The following is a 26,887-nucleotide window of genomic DNA, read 5'->3' on the forward strand; positions in this document are numbered from 1 at the left end:
ATCAGCTTCAGCTGGTTCTAGAACACCATTTACAATCTTCAGAAATCACCCTTGGGCAGCCAGGTTATTCATTATTGGCTGGGAACCAAGCTGTCATCAAAGAAATTGGCTGTGTGCATGGTGATGAGCAATCACAAATGTAAATAGTAACACTCATGGCTTTTTTTCTCAGAAAAAAAAGGTACAGGAACTCAACCACGACCCCCCCAAAACCCCCTCTCCAAACTGGTCAAAATTTCACTAACAGTTAGAGGGTCTTAAAGGGGCATCAAATACCAGGAGTGCCTTATGTACAGAGTGCAGAGTTCAGTTGGGTTACACACAGATTGCAGAGTTCAGGGGTGTGCTACGTGCAGAGTTCGGGAGTGTGCTATGTATACAGTGCAGGGCTCAGGGGTGCACTACACACAGAGTGCATAGTTCAGCCTTCTTCCACAGCTGCTAAGCTTGGCATCCGCCATCCACATCTCACTTTTACCCCTCTTCTTCTCTAGTACATCCCCTCACACTGTAGATGGCTTTGCCTCTCTCACTTGCAGAGAGATCATCCAGTGGGGGTGTCAGCATCCACACTGCACCCCAGTCACCAGTATCTCCTTTGTCCTTATACTGCACTTGGAAAACACAGGAAGCCGTATCTCTGTGTTTACAAGAGATAATGGTGAGCAGGGAGCAGAGGGCCTGAGCCAAAGGTGGTGGAACTGAGTTCCACCAAGTGCCAGCTGAAAAAAAGCCCTGTACTGGTGCACTCTGCAATCATCAAATATGTTTTTGTGTGCTGCAAATGCTTCTACTGCTCTGCGTGGGGGGGACGCATGTTTGCATCTTCGCCCCTGAGCACTGAATTACCTTGTCCCGCCACTGGGGGCGGGGCTGGGGAGCAGAACAGGGTGGAGCAGCTCTCCCCAAAAGGCACAGGCTTGATAGCAGGAGAGCCCGCCACTGCCAATGCTCCTGAGTAGCTGTTCCTGTTAAGGATCACCGTAGTAAGTACATGATGTGTACTGTACTTGTCAATGAGAGGGACTTGCCCAGATTAAATAAAGTGCAACCCACTATCAGCAGCATATATTTACTCAGGGCAAGTCTCTTTCATCAAGTGCTGATCATTGGCTAAAGAGAACTGCCCTCTCCAGCCCACCCAAAAATATTGGAGCTGATGTGCAAACACTAAAGCCCCGTACACACGTACCGATCGTCGGCATACAAACGTTCGTCTTTTCTCCCCGGGATGTCGGTGTCTGTTGAAAAGTGCAAAGACTGCCCAAGAATTTTGTCCGCCGACTACAGCCGACTGCAGAAGTGATGTCATGTAATGGTTAACTTTCCCTGTGTTTTTTCTTTTCTGAGCATGCCCAGTCTTGCAAATCTGCGGTCTGTCGGCAGAATTCTGTACTGACTGGCGAACAATCGTCCGTTCTGGTGTCGGCATACAAAAATTTTAATGTTTGCAAGAAAGACTCTTGTCCGCAGAATGTGCGCAGACAGCTGTCGGAGGCACCATACTAACAAGCGTACAATCGGCAGATCTTTCGTCCGCCGACGTTTGTATGCCGACTATCGGTACGTGTGTACGGGCCTTTAGGCTCCATTCACACTAGAGTGACTTGTCAGGCGACTTGTCAGCCTGACAAGTCGCAGTCCCTCGCGGTCCATTGACTGCTACAGGACCCGACACAAGTCGCTCCGACTTAGAAAAAGGGTCCTGTACTACTTCAGGGTGACCTTAGGGCGACTTGCATAGACAAGTCCGTGCAAGTCGCGCCAAAGTTGCGGTGCACGGGACTTCATAAGTCGCCCCCGAAGTAGTACAGAGTCGTGCCGCTGCAGTGTGAATGGGCTCTTAGATTTAAGTGAAGCTGTTGCCCATGGAAACACACAAGGTCTGAATCTAGATTTACATCTAAGCAGTTCTGAGTGCAGCATTTGCATGGCAAAGCAGCCCATTCATTAGAATAGGCTGCTGTACCTATGTTTCCTGAACCTTTTGTTAACCACTTGCCGACTTCCAGCAGTACATATACTGCGGCAGGTCGGCTCTGTCCCAAAAAACAACGTACCTGTACGTCACTTCGTGGGATCGCTAGCGGAGGCAAAGCCAAATTGCGGGTCCGGAGTATTTTTAGCACTGATTACTGTAGGAATGTCACTGGTCCCCCCAAAGGTGTCAAAAAGGTCAGTTAGGTGTCCGATCTGTATGCCGCAATGTCGCAAGTCCCGCTAAAAAAAAAAAAAAAACCCGCTGATCGCTGCCATTACTAGTAATAAATAAATAATAATGACACAAATCTTTCCCCTAGTTTGTAGATGCGATAACTTTTGCGCAAACCAATCAATATACACTTATTGGGATTTTTTCTTTACCAAAAATATGTTGCTGAATACAAATTGGGCTAAAATGATGAAAAAAATAGAATTTTAAAAAAAATTTTATTGGGAATTTTATATAGTAGAAGGTAAAAAATATTGTTTTTTTTTTTTTCAGAATTGTTGCTATTTTTTTGTTTATAGCGCAAAAAATCTAAATTGCACAGGTGATCAAATACCACCAAAAGAAAGCTATATTTGTGGGGAAAAAAAGACATCAATTTTATTAGGGTACAGCATCGCACGACCGCGCAATTGTCAGTTAAAGTAACGCAGTGCCATATCGCAAAAAATGGCCTGGTCATTAAGGGGGGGGGTAAATCCTTCCGGTCCAAAAGTGGTTAAATGTGGTTGCACAGAAACTGCATGGTGCTTTAGCATTGGGGGTGCATGGGGGTGCCGTTAAGAGTTAAAGGAGTTGTAAAGTCAGGAAGGTTTTCCATCTTCATGCATTCTATGCATGAAGATAAAAAACCTTCTGGGTGTAGCAGCCTCCCCAGCACCCCCTAATACTTACCTGGGCCCCTCTCTTTCCAGCCATGTCTACAAGTCCCTCGGCCATCCAGGACTCTCCCTCCTGATTGGCTGAGACACAGCCGTGGCGCCATTGGCTCTTGCTGCTGTCAATCAAAGTCAGTTAGCCAATCAGGGGAGAGAGGGGGTTGTGCCAAGCCGCAGCTCCGTGTCTGAATGGACACAAGGAGCTGCAGCTAAGCTCGGGTAACCCCATAGCCCCATGCCCCTGCTTGCTGTGAGGGGCACTCGACAGGAGGGAGGGACCAGGAGCAGCAACGAGGGACCCAAAAAGAGGAGGACCTTGGCTGTCCTGTGCAAAACTAACTGCACAGAGGAGGTAAATATAATATAATAGTTATTTAAAAAAAAAAAAACAAGGAGACTTTACAACTTTTCACTTTAATGGCACCCCCATGTGTATTCTTAAAGGAGCGTGTTTTTTATGTGGGTGTGGGAAAGTGTGCAATTTTTACGCGACTCCCGCACCCACACTGAGTGTTAATTCCACTTTAATCTTCATAATTCAGCTTATATCTTAGCAAGTGTTGCATACCCCATATGGGCAGTACACCGATATGTTTTGTCTGACTGTCAGAAAATGTACCTGGGAATCCCGGAGACTTTGGGGTGGGGGGGATCGAATCGGTATGTGCATAACATAGTACCCCAGATCTTGCGGCTTATTGAGTGCTATGTATGATAAGTGAAACTGCATACATATAGTAGCAGTTTAGAAGCTTTCCTCTAAGAGCAAGTTTGTGGGGTGGGGAAGGTATAAAACCTTTGTTGGGTATTAAATGTGGGTTTTTACCCCATTTACTGATATCTGCAGTACAAGAGTAAGGGGGAATCTAAAATGTTATATTTGTTACTGAGCAGGTGTAGAGGGGAATCTCCGAGTTGGGTAAACATGCTCAGTGGGATTTCCCCCACATAGGGGAAGTTTCCTCTCACTTTCAGAAGTAAATGGAAATTACCCCACGAAGACACAGCAATGAAATAAAGGCTCTACAATCCTACCATACTCATTCTTCGCAGAACTAGAATTTTTTTGAGTGACATTCTACTGTACAGTAAGAAAAACTCCACTATATTCCAGAATGTTAAGTGACTGTCTCTTGAAAATAAATACTTCTCAAAAAGGTAAACAATATATTAAATAGTGCCACGCAGAAAAAAAAAAAAAAGGAAAAATGAACTGTGCTAGTCCACAATATTTATGACCTATGACCTCATGCTGCAAACAGGAAGTGTGTGGGCCGCCATCTTGCATGAGCCATTTCCAATGTACTTGTATTATACAAAAAGTGAATATCAAAATATAAAAAAAAAAAACAAAGAAAAACATATATAAATGGACATATACAGCAGCAACTCTTCTGTGGGACACACACAGTACAAGTTATTTAGTCCAATAGAGTTGCGCTTATAATTATAATTGAAGGGAAAAATAAAAGAGTCATCCATTCAGTTGACCAGTTCAGTATCCATCACTTGGGTTGAAGGAAGCGGTATCCGCCACTCTTAGGAAGTGTGATTGAGTCTTCCTAAAGCCCCTTTCACACAGGCGGACCGTTCAGATCCGCCTGTCCGTTTTTTTGGTGGATCTGAACGGTCCCCCCATGCATCTCTATGGGGCATCGGATGTCAGCGGAGACATGTCCGCTGACATCCGATCCGTCAAATCTGGACGGATGGAAACCCTATTCTCCATCCGTCCAGCGGATCGGATTGGACAGGATCGGATGAGAACGGACTGACGGTCCATTCCCATCCGATTTCCCCCATAGAGATGCATGGGGAACTGACAGCTGTGTCTCCGCACACAGCGCGGAGACACAGCTGTCAACCTCCTGCTCAGCGGGGGGATCGGCGGCTCGATCCCCCGCTGAGAAAAACGGAATCCGTCCGACGGACGGATAGTGTGAAAGGAGCCTTAGGCCCCTTTCACACATATGGTCCGTTCAGTTCATCAGTTCAGTCACGTCAAAATGTATCAGTTTTCCATCCGTTTTTCATCCATTTTTCGTCAGTTGTTATCCGTTTTTCATCCGTTTTTCGGCAGTTGTTATCCTTTTTTCATCCGTTTTTCATCCGTTGTCATCCGTTTTCATCTGTTTTTCATCCGTTGTCATCCGTTGTCATCCGTTTTTCGTCCGATCCGTTTTTTTGACGGATGAAAAATAGGGCATTCATCCGTTCAAAAAAACGGACATTGACAGAAGCGGATGAAAACGGATGTTAACTGATGATCATCTGTTTTCATCCGTTTTTACATAGAGATACATTGATGTCCGTTTTTCTTCCGTCAACGGATGGATGAAAAACGGACAAACGGGCAGCATGTGTAAAAGGGGCCTAAAGCTGGATATACACTGGACAACTTTTGTTGTTAGATTTCCTTTAGATTTACCTTCAACTATGTAATGCAAGGGTCTGCCTGACTCCATACAGATTGAAAGTGTTTAGATTTGACCGCATATTATATGGTTTTGGTAAATCTAAAGGAAAAAAAATCTAAAGAGAATTGTATAGTGTGTATTCAGCTTAAGAGTGGCGGATAGGTTTCCTTTTCAGGTGATGGATAGTGCACTCATCGACTGAATGGATTTTGATTTATCTCTGTTTAGGCTCTTTTCTTTTTCCTTTCAATTATAATTATAAGCGCAACTCGATTGGACTATACAATGTACTGATGTGGACCAGTAAAATGTGCACTTTTAAGTTAAGTTTTTAATTTTGGGCTTTATTTTTAATAAAAAATCATTTTAAATATACAGAGAGTACTATATATATATATATATATATATATATATATATATATATATATATACACACACACACACACACACACACCTTTCTTTTTTGAGTGCTTCCTATAAACAAGTTCTGAAGGATTCCTGTGGGAGGTGAATGACATCCACATACAGCAGAGGGGTACAACACTTCAACACTTCTTCTGAAAGTGCATAAGACCTGATTATATTGGGTCAAACCACAAGGTGAGAGTACTGAAATGTTGGTGATGGGTTTTGCACAATACAAGTTGGAGTGATTCACAAAAACGTTGCAGAAAGAGTACAGTATTTATAGCATAAGTGGAAGAAAATGAAAATGGGCACACACATTTATAAATGAAGGACTTTTATTTTAAAATTATTGTGGACTTGCACAGTTGATTCTGTTTTTGTGGTTTGGATAGAGGATTTGTGGCTTTAAGTTCATTAATTATTTATTTTATCTAATATTATGCGCACTATTTATTATAGTTTGCTTGTCACATGAAACACAGAGTGTATGCAGCAGTATCCGGGTGTATAATCAGATACACATCTTGTTTGTGGCAATTGCACGCTCATACTAACATACAGTATATTTATTTTTTCAATAATTTTGGTGTCACTACGCTCACACCATAGTGATTGCACCGTCTTTTACTATCTTAGTTTCTCAAAAGGATTTCCTGAAAAAGACTCCTTAAAGCGGAGTTCCACCCTGGGAATACATTTTTTAATAAAAATACCCCCGGGACAGTCAGGACTAGTACATTCCACAATGGATAGCCTCTGATCTGTCCCGGGTTGCACTTACCTTTTAGAAGAAATACTTACCTTGAAAAAGTATTGTCCAGCGCTGCCATCTCAGGTGTGGGCAGCTTGAAGCCAGCACGATCCTCTTCTGCGTCCTCGTCCGTCTTCTTCAGTCCCACGATGCACTGCACTGGCCCCGCCGTCACTTCCGGGCGCGCGCGTCATCCCTCCACAGCTTCTGGGCATGCCCAGAAGCTGTTTAGAAGGGAATGACGTGCGCGCCCCGGAACTGACGTCGGGGCCGGTGCAGGCACATTGATTCCTGGGAGTGATGACGTTCAGCTCCCAGGAATCATTGCAAAGCCAGGAAGTGATGAATCGCCGTGGCCGCCGAGGGGAGGAAGAAGGAAGTAAGGTAAGTATATTTTCTTCTATACAAGGTAAGTAAAAAAAAAAAAAAAAATTGCAATTATCCATTTGTTTTTCAGGTGACCCGGAGCGAGAAGATGGAGGTAAGTATAAATTTAGGGTGGAACTCCACTTTAAGAGGTAGTAACCCACAGTGTTTAAAAAAAAAAATCCCCTGCAAAGCAATGGTATAATGTGCTAGTATGCATCACATACTAGCACATTATGCAATACTTACCCTAGAATGAAGCCCTCCAGTAGTGGCATGTCACTGCTGACAGAGCTTCCATCTTTCCCCAGTCTTCCTTACGGGTTCGCTAGCTCTGGTCCTTTGAATGGCTGAACCGCGATGATGTCACTCCCACGCATGTGCATGGGAGTCTTGGTTTAGGGCACAGAGCTCTGAAGGGATGTTACAGGTATGCCATCCCTTCAGGATGCGTCTGCGTGTGACGTCACCAGCTGTATCCAGTGTGAATTTCTATCCACAAGTTTTGGATATATTCACTGTACCTACAGGTAAGCCTTTTTATGGGTCGATCACATCGCATAGAGTGCAGTGCTTTTTCAATTATCAAAAACGCATGGAAAGTATGCTATATACGCAGTGATGGCGAACCTTGGCACCCCAGACGTTTTGGAACTACATTTCCCATGATGCTCATGCACTCTGCAGTGTAGTGGAGCATCATGGGAAATGTAGTTTCAAAACATCTAGGGTGCCAAGGTTCGCCATCACTAGTATATAGGATCCAATGGCATAGTTCACACCAGCACAGTGCTTTAGAGTTCTAGAAAAAAAAGTACAGCATGCTGCTTTTTTCCTGCACAGAACTGTACTGAAAAAACATAAAACAATGCATCAAAAATGCACCAGACCCAAGGAAGAGTAAAAAAACAGGGAAAAAGAAGAAAAAAAGCACCTGGAAAGCAACAAATAAAGCATAAAAAATGCACTGGGCCCTAGTACAGTAAAAAAAAAAAAACAGGAAAAAAAGCATCTGGAAATTCATAAAAGGAAAAGCATAAAAAACGCACTGTAATGCATCAAAAACGTGTTAAAAATGTACAAGAAATGCATCCGAATTGGACGTTTTTTGTAGTGCGAATGGGTACTATAGGCTTACCTGTAGGTACAAGTTCAAAAACTGAGTTTACCACCGCTTTAAAACTCACCTCGCCAGCAGGCAGAAAGTCCAAACTTTAGCCCCGGTTCACACTTCTGCGTGTGCGGGGTTCGCATGTAATGTCGGAGCGCACTGCTCCGACATTACATGCGATCAGCTGTGCGGTGCGAGTTTAGCCATACAGTTTGTATGGCTAAATTCGCATCGCACCCGCAGCAAACACGCACAGGAGGCATTTTTGCTGCCGCATCAGGATCGGATCACTTGTGCGATCCGATCCTGTGCGAACTGCACGATCGCACTGCGATATGCGATCAAACTGGGGGTGTCGTTAAGATTACATTGACACCCCCATATGGCAGTGTGAACTGCCGGGGGTGCGTGTGCGATGCGGGAACAGGCTGCGAGTTCGCAGCCTTCCCGCATCGCATCAGTGTGAACCGAGCCTTACTGTCTTTAGGAGATCGAGCCTCTGACAGAACCTAGCATCTGATACCTCCGGGTGTGTTTGATGCCTGTGCCCCCCACCCATCATTGTGGTTCCTCTCACACAGTAGTGATGTAGTGGAAGGAACTTAAACACACAGCTGGGGAACCAGACATCCAACACACCGATGAGTGTTAGATGCTGAGAATTCTTCAGCTGCCAGAGCTCTCGAAGACAAGTAAGGTCTTGCTTCCAATGGTGTCAACAAGGCTTTTTGGGGTGTTTTTCTGCTCTGCAATGCACAAATACACCTACAGCAATGCAATTGATGGGCACAGTATACACAGAAGTGACAGCATGTAAGAAAAAAATGCTAGGTATGGTGTTAAACTGCTTCACCTCTGGAAGGTTTTATCCCCCTTTATGACCAGAGCATTTTTTGCTATTCAGCACTGTGCTTTTTAACCACTTTACCACCGGAGGATTTTGCTGTCTTACGTCCAGGCCACTTTTTGCGATTCTGCACTGTGCGAATTTAACTGACAATTGCGCGGTCGTACCCAAACGAAATTTACGACCTTTTTTTCTCACAAACAGAGCTTTCTTTTGGCGGTATTTGATCACCTGTGCGATTTTTACTTTTTGTGCTATAAACAAAAAAAGAGCGTAAATTTTTAAAAAATAACAATATTTTTCACATTTTTTTATATGAAATTCCCCCCCAAAAAAATGTAAAAATCAAAAATTTTTTAAATTTTTGGCCAATTTGTTTTCTGCTACCTATGTTTGGTAAAAAAAATCACAATAAGCGTATTTTGATTGGTTTGTGCAAAAGTTATTGCGTTTACTAACTAAGGGAAAGATTTCTGTCATTTTTGGTGTTTTTTTTTTTAATGAGTAATGGCGGCGATCTGCGATTTTTTTTGCGGGACTGCGACATTGCGGCGGACAGATCGGACCCTTGACTGACATTTTTGACACTTTTGGGGGTACCAGTGGCATTACTATAGTAATCAGGGCTATAAATATGCACTGTTACTGTAAAAATGACACTGGCAGGGAAGGGTTTAATTTTATTGGAGAGGGAGGGGTTAATGTATGCCTGGTGCTTACTAACGTGTGTGGGGGGAGGTGACTGAGTGACACAGGGACAGATCGCAGGTTCAGCTATGCTGAACCCTGCAATCTGTCACTGTCTGTCACTTAGGAGATCCGTCCGCTTATGTTTACACAAGCGGGCGGATCTCCAAACTCGATTCCCCTGGCCCGACTCCCGCTGTGACTAAATACAGCGGGAGCGAGCCTGCGGTGGCGCGCGTGCACTGCCCACAAGGGGAGGAGTCCAGCAACGTAGGTCTACGTCGCTGGACGGGAACTAACCACTTTGCCGCAGTAGAGCTCGAGTGAGCGGTCGGGAAGTGGTTAACAGACAATTGCGTGGTCGTGCGACGCTGTACCCAAATAAAGTTGATGTCCTTTTTTCCCACAGATAGAGCTTTCTTTTGGTGGTATGTGATCACCTGTGTGCTTTTTATTTTTTGCGCTATAAACAAAAAAAGAACGACAATTCTGAAAAAAAAAAAACATTTTTCGCTTTCTGCTTTATAACACTACCAGTAAAAAAATGTAAAAGTCAGAATTTTTTCAATCCTTTTAGGCCAATTTGTATTCTGCCACATATTTTTGGTAAAAAAAATCCCAATACGTGCATATTGATTGGTTTGCGCAAAAGTTATGGCGTCTACAAACTAGAAAAAGATTTATGTCACTTTTATTTATTGATTTATTTATTTATTTATTTTTTTACTAGTAATAGCGGCGATCAGCAATTTTTAGCAGGACTGCGACATTGCGGCGGACATATCGGACGCCTTACTGACATTTTTTACACTTTTGGGGGGACCAGTGACATTACTAATCAGTGCTAAAAATATGCACTGTTATTGTACTAACGACACTGGCAGGGAAGGGGTTAACACCAGAGGCAATCAAAGGGTTAAATGTGTGCTTTCTAGCTGTGTTGGGGATGTACTTATGGAATAAACACAGGGACCTGTGTTCCTAAATAGAAGGAACACAAGGAGCCCTGTGTTCATTGCTGACAGAACAGCGGTCTGCCGTGTTTACAACCACAGACCGCCATTTTATCTCCACAGGGAGCGATACCGAGTGCCCGGCGGTAATCGCGGCCACCGGACCTGCAGATCAGCTCCCCCTATGCGCCCCCCCTCTCACCGTCCCGCAAAGTGACTTACAGTTACGTTGTTTCGTGGGACAGAGCCGACCTGCCGCAGTATATGTAGTGCTGGCGGTCAGCAAGTGGTTAACTGGCAATTGCTTGGTCATGCAACACTGTATGCAAATTAAATTTATATTAATTTTTTCACACAAATAGAGCTTCCGTTTGGTGCCATATAATCACCACTGGGTTTTTTATTTTTTTGTTATATAAATGAAAAACGAACTGCAAATTTAGAGAACAAAAATAAACTTTTCTTTATTACAATTACAGTTTCTGTTATAAATATTTGCAACCAAACTTCATACATTTAGGCCAAATGTATACGGTTACATTTCTTTGGTAAAAAATAGCCCAAATCAGTGTATAATATTTAGTCTGTGTGAAAGTTATAGAGTCTACAAACTATAGTATATACAGTATATTTGAAAATTGATCAGTCTAATTTCTTGAGGCCCTAAAATTCCAGGACAGTACAAATATCCCCAAAATTACCCCTTTTTGAAAAGTAGACAGTCAAAGGTATTTAGAGTAAGTATTTTTGAAGTTGTCATTTTTTGCCAGAATTTTTTGGAATTGAAGAAGTTAAATTAAAAATGTATTTTATTTTTTGCTTTTTTTTTTTACATAGTGGGCTCCATTAACAAAACAAACTCCCGTGCGATATTTAGGTGTCTGGACAAATTTTGCCAAAACATAACACGTGATCCTGTAACTGTCAATTCACTATACTGTCTTGCAGTATTTACTACAAAAAGCTTGGTAAATACCGCATAAAAAGGCATTCAACTCCATTCACAGAAGGAAAACAGCTAAATGCATGCATTAATTACTGTAAGTAGTGAATGAGGCATGCAGTAATGATGGAATGTGTACTGGTTGTTAAGGAGCAGTAAACAACATGGTTGTTAAGGAGTGGGCGGCCACTGCGTCCTTAAGAACTTATGATTCGTCAGCTGTCAGTGGGGTTCCCGGCTGACAGCTAAATGTTAAAAAAATAAATAAAAAAGAATTACTTGCAATGAAAAAATGAGAAAAAATCCATACCAGGCCCTTCTGGTCTAGTATTGATTTTGAGGGGAACCCCCATGCTAGAATTTAAAAAAGAAATTGACGTGGGGTTCTCCCCCCCCCCCCCCCCAATCAATACCATACACTTATGCGACCATGTAGCCCAGGAAAGGGAGGGGACAAGTGAGTGTCACTCCATCCTGAACCATTCCAGGCCCCATTCCTGCAACATGGGGTAAGGGTGCTTTAGGGCGGGGGGGGGGCTCTGCCCCATTCTCATGTTAATTGGGGACAAGGGCCTCTTCCCCACAACCCTGACCAGTGGTTGTGGGGGTCTGCAGGCGGAGGGCTTATCAGGATCTGGAAGCCCCCTTTAACAAGGGGGCCCCCAGATCTCTGCTCCCCCTATGTGAATGATTATAGGGTACATAGTACCTCTACTATTTCACCAAAAAAAAGTGTAGTGTAAAAAAAGACAGTAGGCAGTTTTTGACAAGTCCTTTACTCAAAAAAAAAAAAAAAAAATGTAGGTTCATCGTCAATCACGATGCCTGCCGCCACCGCCGACCAATAAAAGAAAAAAAAAACCCCAAGCTCTGCTACCGACGAAGGCACAGTGCCAATTTATAATCTTTTATTTTTTAATAATAGTGGCAGGAGGGGGGGCGGGTGGATACAGGGACACAGACCCACGGAGATGAAAGACAGGGAGGAAGGGGGTGAGGAAGATAGAGGAGAGCTGTGGATGACAGAGGCACACAGGCTGACCACAGTTATCAGTGCTCAGAAGCCATGATTATGGTAGTCAGCTCATAGAGGGAGACACAGGAATTGGCAGGGTCAGCAAGGGTTTTTTTTTTTACAGTTTAGGGAGGGATTAGATAGCACAAGCACTGTGTTTTACCAGCTATAAGGGAATAGAATCTTCTTTTTTTAATTTTTCTTTAGAGTTACAAACACTTTAAATAACTAAGGGATGCCACCCGGTTATGTGTCCCGACCCAGCACAACCCGACATTTTTTTTCTTTTTATCAATTTTTTTCTTTTTTTTTTTTAATTATTGTCATCAGAGTAGTTCAGTGTCACCATAGTGATACTGAACTACTTTGGAGGGGGCAATAAGAGATTCTTTTTTTTTCTTACACTATGATCGCTTGTTACAGTGATGATCACTGTAACAGCAGTCGTTGAACTGTCATAAATGGCTTTCATCATTTACTATTGTGATGCTATGATTAGCCCAGATACCATGTGATCACTGGTGACCAATCACAGATCACACAGAGTAGTAAACAATAATGTTATGAATGGATTACATTTATGACTAATGTTTACTAGGTAGTAGTGATCATCACTTGATACCTGGGCCGATCACAGAGGCTTGATACTGGGCACCGCAATCAGCTGTATCCGGTGGACACAGTGATCACAGATTGGGCTACTACATGCGCATGAGCGGGCTGAAAAAACTTGTAAATCGTGGTGCCTGCTCAAGCCAAGAGTAAAATTACTGTTGGCCAGTCTGTAAGTGGTTAAGAGTAGCAATACGATGCAGCCTTCCAACAATTGTTTTCTATGTGCCCCAGCAGTGACCTGTGTACTGGTGTAAGCTTAGCTCTTGAATATGAAACTTCCACAATCTGGAAATAACACTCATTCGCATGTGAACACGAGTACCAGTGTTTACAGGAGTATCACCCGCATATAGCGTATTCCATCAATATAGTCATATGGGCAGAATTAGCACCGGCTAAGACTCATTGACGCCACAAATACAGGAGTATTTTATGTTGTATGCCCATACGCCAGTTTTTATGTCAGTGTGAATGAACAGACCTTCACCTCAAAAAAAAAAAAAAAAAATAGTTTTTATTGTGCTCTAGCCCCCTCCATCTGCCACAATTTAATATTTTGATTTTTCTTTTTTGCTCCAGCGCAGCACTTCCGCCAAGGTAAGAATTATGTTGTTCCCAATCTGCACGTGCACAGATATGCTAAAAGGCTCTACCCAGCCTTCAGTACCCTGCAGAGACCTTCTGCACATCTAGGTGTGATTAGAAAAGTAAAGGACTTTATGTTCGGTCTGCACGCGCACTAAAGAATCGCAGCGCACACAGACCAAATAACATTTTTCATACTTTCCTAATCGCCTGTATTCCCATGGATGCCACCCAGGCATGTGCGTATCTTTCAGGTCCTGAAGGACAGATAGTGCACTTTAGCCAATCTGTTCATCAAAGATGGTGGTACCACTAAGGGGGACAGGGGGAAAGGGCCAGCAGTAAGGGGAACGAAGTTCCTCTTTAAATCAATAACTTTAGTTCTAATTTATGGCTCATTCACACTACATATGGTGACCTGAGTTTTTGCACATCGGATAAACGCAGGTCACATAGAAAACCTTTTTTCACAACACAACGCTGGTGTGTTGCAGTGTATAAAAATGCAGGATGCACCCCACATTGCAGAGTTCCTTGCCTGAGGCGACAAGACACTAGACCTCACAGTAAAATGCTGCATTTTACCATGCAGGCCACTGTATACCTACTCTAATATGGGGAGCCTGGGATCCCCAACTAACTGTTTATAAAGGTAACACAGTCCTTATTGTTCCTTCAAAATCAGGAAAATAAAAAAGCTTTTCTTCAGCAAAGCAAATACACAGTCCACAGTTCTGGTATATTGCAAACAATACAATATTTTGGCTCACCGCCAGCATACTAGTCCTACGCCTGGGCTAAGGTTCCAGTCTGCTTCAGGGTACAAGAAAAGCTGCAGGAGCTCCACTCTATGTTGCAAACAGGTGCAGACTCCTTCCTGACCTTTTTCAAGCCTCGCTTGTATATGGGTTGACCCTTCTTGGGACCAAAGTCCCTGTAATCTGGGTTTGGAGGCTCTCTCCCACTCAAGGTCTCCCTTTGTCTCTGAGTTCCGAGTCCCAAATGGGTACTTTATTAATTCTGAGAAAACTGCCAATCAGTCTTTCCCCCTCCGACCAGGCTACCCCAGAACCCCTCACCCTGCATGGGTGAGCACCCCTGACTACTAAAAATATCTTTATTGTCCTCCTTAAAGGGACCACAAACCAAATAATGGGGAAACATACCTGCCGTCCAAGACACATGCCCTGTATTCTGTACATTGTAGGGCACGTCACACCAGCTGCATCCTAACAATTTTTTAGTGTGTAGTTGGTGTCCGCTGTTTAGCAGCAATGATGAACGGTGCTTTGCATTTTACAACACAGGCACAGTTTACTTTTTTCTAAACTTTATTGAAAGCGTACAAAGTATACACTCAACAGGTCTCCGTCCAGCTAGACAATGACATTCAGTGCCTTCCAGAATGTTGCAGAAATATGCAGCATAAAAGACAATTGTTTTCTCTGTGCCCTAGTAGTGGCCCTTTGTTGCTTTGAGTTGTACAAAAACAGGGAACTGTTAACCTTTTTATTTTTCAAAACTTTATTGAAAGCGTACAAAGTGTACATGCCATTCAGGTCTCCACCCAGCAGTGCAGTGACCTGCAGTGCCTTCCAGCGTGTTGCAGAAATATGTAGCATAGAAAACAATTGTTTTATATGTGCCCTAGTGGTGACCCTTTGTTGCTTTGACTTGTGCATCAGGGAACTCTTATGCCTCGTACTCACGCGTCGATAGTTGGCCGTGAATTTTCGGCCAACGTTCGATCGACCGATTTTCGGCTTGTTAGTATGATGCTTTCGACAACCGACTTTTCGGCCGAAAAACATCTGGTGTGCAGGCTATAAAATTTTGGTTGGCCGTCAACACAACGGCCGATTTTCCGTCAGTCAGTACAGATTTCAGCAGACAAAAATCTGATGAGCAAGACTGGGCATGCTCAGAGAAGAAAAAACATACGGAAAGTAAACCAGCACATGACATCACTTCTGAAGTTGATTTTTGTTGGCCGAAAAAATTTGTGTGCAGTCTAGGCACATTCCAACCAACAAAACACAACTCTGGATAAGAGACGGCCGATCGGTCGGCCGATAATCGTTGCGTGTGTACGAGGCATTACCCTCTTTTATTCTTCTAAAAACGTTATAGCGTACAAAGTATACACTCAATTCAGGTCTCTGCCCAGCAAGGCAATGACATTCAGTGTCTTCCAGCATGTTGTGGAAATATGCAGCATAAAAGACAATTAATTAAATTAATATAGTCCGCTCTATGGATAATTAACAAAAATTGTGATAATATTCTAAAAGTGCTTTGAGCTGCTGCCCCCAATTAGAAGAGGCAGTGCCTGTTGTAAATCTATGTATAAAAAATGGGTTTTGGCGCTGCTCTAGGTGCAATAAAATACTAATATACCCGTAAGCATATCATTCTCTAAAAGCCACAAATCAAATAAATTTAAATTATAGTGCAACATATGCAAAACAAACTATGTGCAAAAAATTACTAAAGTGAAAAATGTAAAGGTATTGTGCAACATTTGCAAAAAATATTTGCAATGATTACTAAAGTGCCAATGCTAAAATAAAAGTGCCCAAATGGAGTGAACTTCTAATTACACTCAAATCATATAAACTCAATGTAATCACATATAAACCATAAATTGATGCAAAAGTGATCTGTGTTTAGTGAACAGTCCTTAGATAATGTGCAGTGTCCTTTTAATTAGTCTGTCGTTCCAGCTATCCTTGCTTGTTCTTATGGTAGCATCAATAAAGGAATGCTTGATGACGTTACAACCAGGGGGTTGTGCAACAGCAGGCAGTGTGCCCGGTGTCTCCACTTGTGCCCCCCTCCTGATAGTACACTCACCAGACCTCTCTCCCCTTGCAACAGGGGTATCCAGCTTTAGCAGCTACACCTGGCTGTATGCTGTGTCCACGACCAACTCTCTGGCAGCCTTTCCTTGCAATCCCCAGAAATCTCAGTGGTACATAGAAATAGTAGACAGTCCCCATAGTGTGAATTTGTATAGTTAGTTTTATTGGTAAAAATAATAGTGCACATACATTGAGTAAAATTCAAACAGCTCAAGTCAAATACCAGGAAGTCCGGGACGCGATGCGCTCCATGGACTCAAACCGTAAATGGCGTAATGACACTAGGCTCTGCCTAGACAATTGTATCCTATGTGCCTAAGTGGTGACCCTTTGTTGCTTTGAGTTGTACAAAAACAGGGCACTGTTAACCTTTTTATTTTTCTAAACTTTATTGAAACCACCAGGGCTTTTTTTCTCAGAGAATAGGTGCAGTAACTCCCCTCTTCTAAGTTACTTTGTGTCTTCACCCCCTACCCACCTCCGAGCACTGACCCTTGGTTCCACCCCTTCCAACCTCTGAGCACTGACCCTTGGTTCCACCCCCTACCCAGCTTCCAGTACAGCCCCTTTTAGAGAATATAGAGCCAAGTATAATTTTGTATTTGAATGTATAGGATTAGGTTAAGATAACAGGAAAAGCTATAAAATCCCCCACAGCCAGCAGCAATAGATCCCCCCCCCCCCCAGCAGCAATAGACCCCAGCAGCAGCAAAAGATCTCCCAGCAGCCAGCATCAATAGACTCTCTAGCAGCCAGCAACAGTGGACCCCTCCCTAAACAGTAGATTCCTTCTAGCAACAATAAACCCTCAGTATCAAAAGATCCTCCACCAGCGACAATAGATTTCCATGCAAAAATAGATCCCCTACAGCAACAATAGATCTCCCAGCAGCCAGCATCAGTAGACCCTCCAGCACCCATTGGAGGTGCCGGAACTGCGTTCCCCCGCATTCCCGCTGAAAAAAAGCCCTGGAAACCACACAGAGTGTACACACCATTCAGGTCTCCACCCAGCAGTGCAGTGACCTGCAGTGCCTTCCAGCGTGTTGCAGAAATATGTAGCATAGAAAACACTTGTTTCCTCTGTCCCTAGTGGTGACCCTTTGTTGCTTTGAGTTGTACAACAGGGCACTCTTAACCTTTTTTTTTTCTAAACTTTATTGAAAGCATACAGTGTACACCCCATTTAGTTCTCCGCCCAGCAGGGCAAAAACCTGCAGTGCCTACCAGTGCGTTGTGGAAATATACAGCATAGAAGACGATTGTTTCCTATGTGCCCTAGTGGTGACCCTTTGTTGCTTTGAGTTGTACAACAGGGCACTGTTAACCTTTTTTTTCCCTAAACTTTATTGAAAGTATACAAAGTGTACACCCTATTCGGATCTTTGCCCAGCAGCCTAGTGACCTGCAGTGGTGACCCTTTGTTGCTTTGCCTTTTACAACACAGGGCACTGTTTACCTTTTTTTGCTAAACTTTATTCAAAGCGTACAAAGTGTACACCCCATTCAGGTCTTTGCCCAGCAGCGTAGTGACCTGCAGTGGTGACCCTTTGTTACATAGTTACATAGTAGGTGAGGTTGAATAAAGACAATAGTCCATCCAGTTCAACCTGTGTAGGTGTGTGTGTGACTGTAATCATCTAACATAGCCCTTAATCTCCTGATTCTTGAGATGTAAGTCTAAAGCCCCGTACACACACGCAGATCGTCGTCATACAAATGTTCGTCTTTTCTCCCCGGGATGTCGGTGTCTGTTGAAAAGTGCAAAGACAGCACAAGGACAGCACAACAATTTTGTCCGCAGACTTCAGCTGACTGCAGAAGTGATGTCATGTAATGGTTAACTTTCCCTGTGTTTTTTATTTTCTGAGCATGCCCAGTCTTGCAAATCTGCGGTCTGTCGGCTGATTTCTGTACTGACAGGCGAACAATCGTCCGTTCTGGTGTCTGCAGACAAAAATTTTCATGTTTGCAAGAAAGACTCTTGTCCGCGGATTGTGTGCAGACATCTGTCGGAGGCACCATACTAACACGCATACAATCGGCAGATCTTTTGTCCGCCGACGTTTGTATGACGACGATCTGCGTGTGTGTACGGGCCTTAAGAGTCTTTTGAAAGTCACCATACTACCCGCAGAAACCACCTCTTGTGGTAGAGAATTCCACAATCTTGTAGCCCTAACAGTAAAGAACCCCCCACGTTGCCTGAGGTTAAAACGCTTCTTCTCTAATCGCATTGTATGTCCTCGAGTCCTCATGCAATTCCTTTGACTGAACAGCTTTTTTTCTAAGCTGAGATCCCCATTAAGATATTTATAAATTGTTATCATGTCCCCTCTCAGACGTCTCTTCTCCAGGGAAAATAAATCGAGCGATTGCAGCCGCTCTTCATAGTTAAGGTCCTCCAACCCCCTAATCAGTTTAGTTGCCTTTCTCTGGACTCTCTCCAGCTCCAACACATCCCTCCTGAGGACTGGCGACCAGAACTGGACAGAATACTCCAGATGCGGTCGGACCAGAGTTTTATAAAGTGGAAGGATTATAGTCTTATCTCTGGAATACATCCCTTTCTTTATGCATGCTAATATTCTGTTGGCTTTGGAAGCTGCCGCTTGGCATTGCATGCTGTTGCCTAGTCTATCATCAACCAAGACTCCCAGATCTTTCTCCATTTTTGATTCCCCCAAGGGTTCCCCTCCTAACGTGTATTGTGTTTTTATGTGCCCTAGTGGTGACCCACTTTCCATTTCTTTCCATGCTTTCCATTTTACAACACAGGGTACTGTTTACTTTTTTTTTCTAAACTTTATTGAAAGTGTACACTCCATTTAGGTCTCTGCCCAGCAGCAGTGCCTTTCAGCACGTTGCGGAAATATACAGCATTGAAGATCATTGTTTCCTATGCCCCCTAGCTTTGTTGCTTTGCATTTTAAAACACAGAGCACTGTTTACCTTTTTTTTTCTAAACTTTATTCAAAGTGTACAAATTGCAAACTCCATTCAGGTCTCCGCCTAGCCAGTGACCTGCAGTGCCTTTCAGCGCGTTGCGGACAATTGTTTCCTATGCGCTCTGGTGGAGACTGGCGTTTCAGGGCGAGAAAACGCAGGTTACCGCCGTCTGTGTGAGGGAGACCATAAAATGAAGGCTCTGCTCCTGTAATCACATTGCACTGAGCTGAGGTATTTTATTTCTCAGGGCACATTAGTTCATTCTGCATTGCCCACACATTTCTAGTCTGTCCTATGTCCATGGCACACAGAGAGGAGGAGGAGGAGCCCTGGGTGCAGGCGGCAGGTGTCCATATGCCCTGGGTGTGCTGTGTATGAGGCAGTCCTCTCACAGAACATCCTCACACACATCACACTGCGAAATGGAGGAAACAAACAAGGAAACGAAGACGCTTTTTCTGTGAATGAGGAGGAGGGGGAGGAAGGCGCGGCCAGAGCTCGCTGACGAGCACCCGCGTCGCCCAATCGACTGCGAAAGGAGGCGGGCCCGGAACGACGGCGGCCAATGGCGGCTAGGAGAGCGTCGGAGCAGCGCCTCCCTTCTCTACCACGAACATTGTTGTGGAGTGACGTCAGCTCCAGACGATGCGGGCGGCCATTACTGTTGGCTGTGTGATTCCCTGAAGCCATCTGAGGAGAGGGGGAAGAAGGCCATGGCCAGGACCACTAGCCAAGTGGTGAGGCGCTTATGGGGTGCTGGGGAGGGTGCGGTGCTGGGGGGTGCAGGTGGGCTCAGAGGGGGGAGAGCCCAGGGCCAGCAGGCTGAGGGGAGGAGGGGGAGGGAAGGCACCGGCAGCAGGCCTCTCCCCTCCAGAGCTGCTAGGATGGGCAGATGCCCTGTGTGCCCTGCCTGCTGTCACTTGGCCACACATGGAGAGGAGGTGATGACAGGCCAGGCAAGGGGGGAGAGAAGGGAGTCCTCCCAGACTGAGCCCCCAGCTCTGCCTGTGTCAGCCCCCTTCATCACACCCTCCCTATTTATTACTATGGAGTGTTTATGGCAGATCTTACAAGGCCCAGGTCCTGCACAGGTTAGATGCAGGGCGCTGCGCATAAGATCGCTGCCAAGCAGCTCGTCACCCCTCTGATCTGATGTCTGTGTGCAGGGTGTCCAGGCAGGGAAAACATTTCTGGAAGTGGCACAACTTTTTACCACATTTTGGATAGAATAAGGTGGATTTGGATTTTTTTCGGCCATCGGTATCCCATTGGGGAGATTTTCCTTCACTTCCTGTCCCATAGCCACAACAGGAAGTGAGAGGAAATCCCTACAATGTGAAAAATCCTGGGTTGTCACCAGAATTAGTGTCCCCATTGGAGGAGTTCCCTTCTGTTATTGTTCTGGGGACAGCCCAACATTTGGGATTTTTCCATGCTTTCAGGGTTAACAATAAACAGGACAGAGAGAGCGAGAGATTCTCCCTAATGTGGGCACAGACAGCTAAGAAACCCCTAATCCTTTTCTATCTAAAACTAAAAACATGGGTTTTTCCTTTTAGTTATACTTTAAAGTGGTTGTAAAGGCTGAAGGTTTTTTACCTTATAGCGGTTGTAATCCCTCCCTATACCCAGTGAAGTGACTGTCCTCGGGTGGTACACAGAGATGAAACAAATCTTCCTACATAATTGTGTATTTGCAGTCTTCTCTTCTCTGCATCCATTCACAGTCCAGAATTTGTACAGCTTGTCTGAGCGGTCAGAAAAAAGGAGGCGGAGAGCTGAAGTTACACTGCAGAGCTCAGTGAGGAGAGCTCTGAGAGCTGATTGGAGGCAAGGGACACACCCCCTTCACACAGGAAAAAGGGGGCGGAGAGTTGAAGTTACACTCTGCAGAGCTCAGTGAGGAGAGCTCTTAGAGCTGATTGGAGGCAAGGAACACACCCCCCTTCACACAGGAAAAAGGGGACGGAGAGCTGAAATTACACTCTGCAGAGCTCAGTGAGGAGAGCTCTTAGAGCTGATTGGAGGCAAGGGACACACCCCCTTCACACAGAAAAAAGGGGGCGGAGAGCTGAAGTTACACTCTGCAGAGCTCTGAGAGCTGATTGGAGGCAAGGGACACACCCCCCTTCACACAGAAAAAAGGGGGCGGAGAGCTGAAGTTACACTCTGCAGAGCTCAGTGGGCAGAGCTCTGAGAGTTGATTGGAGCCAAGGACACACCCCCCTTCACACAGGAGAAGGGGGCGGAGAGCTGAAGTTACACTCTGCAGAGCTCAGTGAGGAGAGCTCTTAGAGCTGATTGGAGGCAAGGGACACACCCCCTTCACACAGGAAAAAGGGGGCGGAGAGTTGAAGTTACACTCTGCAGAGCTCAGTGAGGAGAGCTCTTAGAGCTGATTGGAGGCAAGGGACACACTCCCCTTCACACAGAAAAAAGGGGGCGGAGAGCTGAAGTTACACTCTTCAGAGCTCAGTGAGGAGAGCTCTTAGAGCTGATTGGAGGCAAGGGACACACTCCCCTTCACACAGAAAAAAGGGGGCGGAGAGCTGAAGTTACACTCTTCAGAGCTCAGTGAGCAGAGCTCTGAGAGCTGATTGGAGGCAAGGACACACCCCCATTCACACAGGAGAAGGGGGCGGAGAGCTGAAGTTACACTCTGCAGAGCTCAGTGAGGAGAGCTCTTAGAGCTGATTGGAGGCAAGGGACACACCCCCTTCACACAGGAAAAAGGGGGCGGAGAGTTGAAGTTACACTCTGCAGAGCTCAGTGAGGAGAGCTCTTAGAGCTGATTGGAGGCAAGGGACACACCCCCTTCACACAGGAAAAAGGGGGCGGAGAGTTGAAGTTTCACTCTGCAGAGCTCAGTGAGGAGAGCTCTTAGAGCTGATTGGAGGCAAGGGACACACTCCCCTTCACACAGAAAAAAGGGGGCGGAGAGCTGAAGTTACACTCTTCAGAGCTCAGTGAGGAGAGCTCTTAGAGCTGATTGGAGGCAAGGGACACACCCCCTTCATACATCACACAGAAACAGAGCTGAGCCTCCCTCCTCTGTCGCCATTTTTATCTTGTTGTCAGGTAAACTTGTCAGAAGTGATCCATGCTGACAGCAGAGGAACAAAGCAGCAGTCAGAAATGACACTTAGTACTCTTGAGACAACTACACACTATAGAGCAGCCTTTTTCAACCAGGGTGCCTTGAGGTTTCTTCAGGGGGTGCCTTAGCAAAATGCCTAAAATTTCAGCCTTCCAGCCACTAGCATCCGAACAACCAGAGATGTCATCAGTGTTGATTGCCTGCACAGCATCCTTGTTTGACACTCCCCTGCCCCTCTCCATCAACATTTGGGTTACATTAGCTGAGTGATGGAGAAAAACTGAGGGAGAGGAGAAACCCTGGAATAATAGTCGGTACCAGTGTGCAATAGTGTATATGCTTTGTAAGAATAAATCACCTCGAATGTTGGGTGTCCTACATGTGTCGATGCTGCCACATTATGTAAAAAAGTTTTTTACATTTTCGAATTGGTGCCTTGAGATTGTCCATAATTTTAAAGGGTGCCTTGACTGAAAAAGGGTTGAGAAACACTGCTATAGAGGGATAGGCTTTGTTCATATTTCATGTCTGAGGTCTACAACCACTTTGTGCCACAGGATCCCTCCCCCACTATACTTACCTAAGCCCAATTTGGATCCAGCGATGTGTACAGGAGCAGCAGCTCTCTCCCTCCTCACAGGGCAGGTTAAAAGCAGTGGGAACCACAAGCTCCTGGTGCTGTCAATTTAATTCTGTGACGAGGGGGTGGGGACAAGTCACGCTGTCTGTGTTAGTCAAAATTTGGGATTTTACTTTCACTTTCGATGATGATGGTAAATTTGCTGAGTTCCCGTTGAAGAGATTATTTTCCTTTTTAAGGGTATGCTCACACCAGCTGCATAGATCTATACAAGGGCTCATAGAAAACAATTGGTCACACCATGATATGCTGAAGGGGTTGCGGAAGCTGCAGAAAATTGTAGACATGTTACGTTTTTACTAGGGATGCACCGATCCAACTTTTTTGGTCCCGATCTTTTGCTTTGTGAAATTGCGGATCCCGATTCCGATCCGGAAGTACTGTTTTGTGAGCTTATAACAAAATAATACTTCCGGATCGGTATCGGGATCGGCAGATACCTAGGAAATGTCCACATCACACAGCCAGTGATGTGGATACCGAAAGAAAGACGACCCCCCCCCTATAAACAGAAGAAGTATGCCTGCAACTGTAGAATTAGATGAGTAAAAGCTTTTTTTTCTCCTATTGAAGTGATTGAGGGAGGGTCAGAAGCCTGGAGAGTAGCGACGCCCCCGGATCGGCCCGTGGGTCTGCTAAATTTTACCGATCCAGCTATTTTGCCAGTATCGGGGCCGATATCCGATCCGAATATCGGATCGATGCATACCTAGTTTTTACACAACGCGAGGCACTAAATGTCACTCCGCTTCAGCTCATCGCAGCACAATGTGCTGTGTAGACAATTTGTGACACTTCGATAAAGTTGAAAACAAAGGTAAACAGTGCCGTGGAATAAAAGAGCACAAAGCAGTGCCCCCTACATGGAGGATGGCAGCCCACATTTTTAGCATGTTGGCTGGTATAAACAAGCTCTGATTGACCTGATCACCAGTATCACCAGGAATGAATGTAAAAGTAGATCCACAATTTTGAGTTGCCACCAGAACAGGAATAGAGGACAAATCTTCCACCTGTTTTGATGACCAATGGGAGAGGGGTTCCTTCTCCCAGGCACCACCAATGGGAGAGGGGTTCCTTCTCCCAGGCACCACCAATGGGAGAGGGATTCCTTCTCCCAGGGACCACCAATGGGAGAGGGGTTCCTTCTCCCAGGGACCACCAATGGGAGAGGGGTTCCTTCTCCCAGGGACCACCAATGGGAGAGGGGTTCCTTCTCCCAGGGACCACCAATGGGAGAGGGGTTCCTTCTCCCAGGGACCACCAATGGGAGAGGGGTTCCTTCTCCCAGGGACCACCAATGGGAGAGGGGTTCCTTCTCCCAGGGACCACCAATGGGAGAGGGGTTCCTTCTCCCAGGGACCACCAATGGGAGAGGGGTTCCTTCTCTCACGGACCACCAATGGGAGAGGGGTTCTTTCTCTCACGGACCACCAATGGGAGAGGGGTTCCTTCTCTCACGGACCACCAATGGGAGAGGGGTTCCTTCTCCCAGGGACCACCAATGGGAGAGGGGTTCCTTCTCCCAGGGACCACCAATGGGAGAGGGGTTCCTTCTCCCAGGGACCACCAATGGGAGAGGGGTTCCTTCTCCCAGGCACCACCAATGGGAGAGGGGTTCCTTCTCCCAGGCACCACCAATGGGAGAGGGGTTCCTTCTCCCAGGGACCACCAATGGGAGAAGGGTTCCTTCTCCCAGGGACCACCAATGGGAGAAGGGTTCCTTCTTCCAGGGACCACCAATGGGAGAAGGGTTCCTTCTTCCAGGGACCACCAATGGGAGAAGGGTTCCTTCTCCCAGGCACCACCAATGGGAGAGGGGTTCCTTCTCCCAGGGACCACCAATGGGAGAAAGGTTCCTTCTCCCAGGGACCACCAATGGGAGAAGGGTTCCTTCTCTCACTGACCACCAATGGGAGAGGGGTTCCTTCTCCCAGGCACCACCAATGGGAGAGGGGTTCCTTCTCTCACGGACCACCAATGGGAGAGGGGTTCCTTCTCTCACGGACCACCAGGATGAGGGAACACTACAATTTTGACTGTCATTGTTTCTTTTTTGCCATTATTATTATTTATGTTTTTATTATTCATACTGAAAATAGTTGGCATATATGTGTGCCCTGGATGTAAAGTTTACTTTATTTTATACATCAACTTACTGTCCACGCTAATGATGCAGTAGCTGTAGAAATAATTATTATTAGCAGGGGTTCCCTGAGACCTAAAGGTTATTTTAAGGGTTCTGTTCTAAAAGGATATGAGGATGGATTAGAGCAGGAGTTCCCAAACCGTGGGTCGCGAGCTGCGGGCCCGCTTAAATTGTGCTGTGCAAGCCTGCGCAAATTACAGAGAGCCAGAGCAGTCATTGCGATGGATTCAGGACCCCGCCCACGCAGTTTATGGAGGCTGGTCTGCATTTCCCGCGAGGAGGATACTTGCATCAGGGAGTACGTATGTGGGCTGTTATGTAGGTTGTAGGATATGTTCATGGGGTGGAGAGGCAGGAGTTGTGGCAGGAGCGGTGGTGGCTGACGGCGGGATTCTCTTAGCTATAGTGGGCAGAGACGGCAGCCGCTGTGTCATAGGAGGACCAGGTGGCCCGGCGGTGTCAGGAGTTTATGGCAGCTTCTATATTTAATTTAACATCCCCCTCCCTTTAAATGCATTATTATTTGCATTTATTTAGTGCCAACAAATTCTGTAGCGCTTTACAATATTCAATTACAAGCAAGTGGGTCACAAAAAATAACGGTATTCAGAAGTGGGTCTCGGCACAAGAAAGTTTGGGAAGCCCTGGATTAGAGGAAACAAAAGTTCTGTTAGGTGGTGAATTGTGATTCAAATTGTGTGAATTGCTGATGATCTCTAGAGCAACTGGCGAATGACTTGCAGAGTTCTGGAGACCCCAGGGGTGAGATCTTCCCACCAGTGTTCCTGGCTTTGCCCTGTCCATAATCTCATTCTTCTGTCTGCATTCTCCCTAATATATGAATGAAAAGTCACAAGGCAAGTCTAAGCAGGGCAGGGACCAGCTCAATTTTAATCCATCTATGGACTTTCCTGTTCGTGAGAAGTTGATCTAATGGTCGACTTCTCACGAATGAGCTTGTTGAAAAACAAGCAAAATGAGGAAAAAAGTTAGTGCTTTGGGTATACTTTAAAGGCATTGTACACTTTATGTTGTTTTTAACTAGTTCTAAGTGTAGTTCTATTCCCGGTGTTGTTTGCCTTGTAAGGCCTCATGCACACAGGGCGTTTGCTCAGCTCTTCTCAACGCTTTTTCTCCTGGCAGGAGATAAGCAGCATTAATAACACGCCTAAAGTCACATTTGGCAAATGCATTTAGGTAGGTCAGGCATTTAGCCATACATTCATTTTATTGGCAAGAAATGTCATTTACTTTGGTCATTATAATAAATGCTCAAGCGTTATATGCACCTAGCGCTTAGGCATGTATATGCTTATTCTTTGTCTTTGTTCTGAATGCTCCTGAATGTGTACAAATTATGTTTTTTTTTTTTTTGCCCCTAACAACACCTTCAGCGCCGGTTCACATATGTGCGATGCAAATTCAGCCATATGAATTGGGCCCACACCAGAATCGGATCGCATAGGGTCAGACCTATGTGATCCGATTCATGTCCGAACTGACAGTTAACACTGCAATATGCGAACTGATCTGGGGGTGTCGTTAACTTTGTATTGACATCCCTAGCGATTCGCATATGGCAGTGTGAACTGCCTGCGAGTTGAATACGATGCGGGAACCAGCAG

The 26,887-nt window shown here is 45.2% G+C and overlaps 1 protein-coding gene across 1 annotated transcript in view; it reads left to right on the forward strand.

Annotated features, from left to right (window-relative positions):
- Window positions 1-19,982: 19,982 nt before the first annotated feature.
- The window catches only part of PDPK1 (3-phosphoinositide dependent protein kinase 1), an 89,901-nt gene continuing 82,996 nt past the window's right edge, over window positions 19,983-26,887 (forward strand). Inside the window, exon 1 of the mRNA XM_082262144.1 lies at window positions 19,983-20,113. Coding sequence (XP_082118270.1) covers window positions 20,090-20,113 — 24 coding nt within the window. The 5' untranslated portion in view covers window positions 19,983-20,089. The remainder of the gene's footprint in view (window positions 20,114-26,887) is intronic.

This window comes from Pelophylax lessonae (genome assembly GCF_965119305.1).
Source record: "Pelophylax lessonae genome assembly, chromosome: 6".
In the NCBI taxonomy this organism is placed as follows: Eukaryota; Metazoa; Chordata; class Amphibia; order Anura; family Ranidae; genus Pelophylax; species Pelophylax lessonae.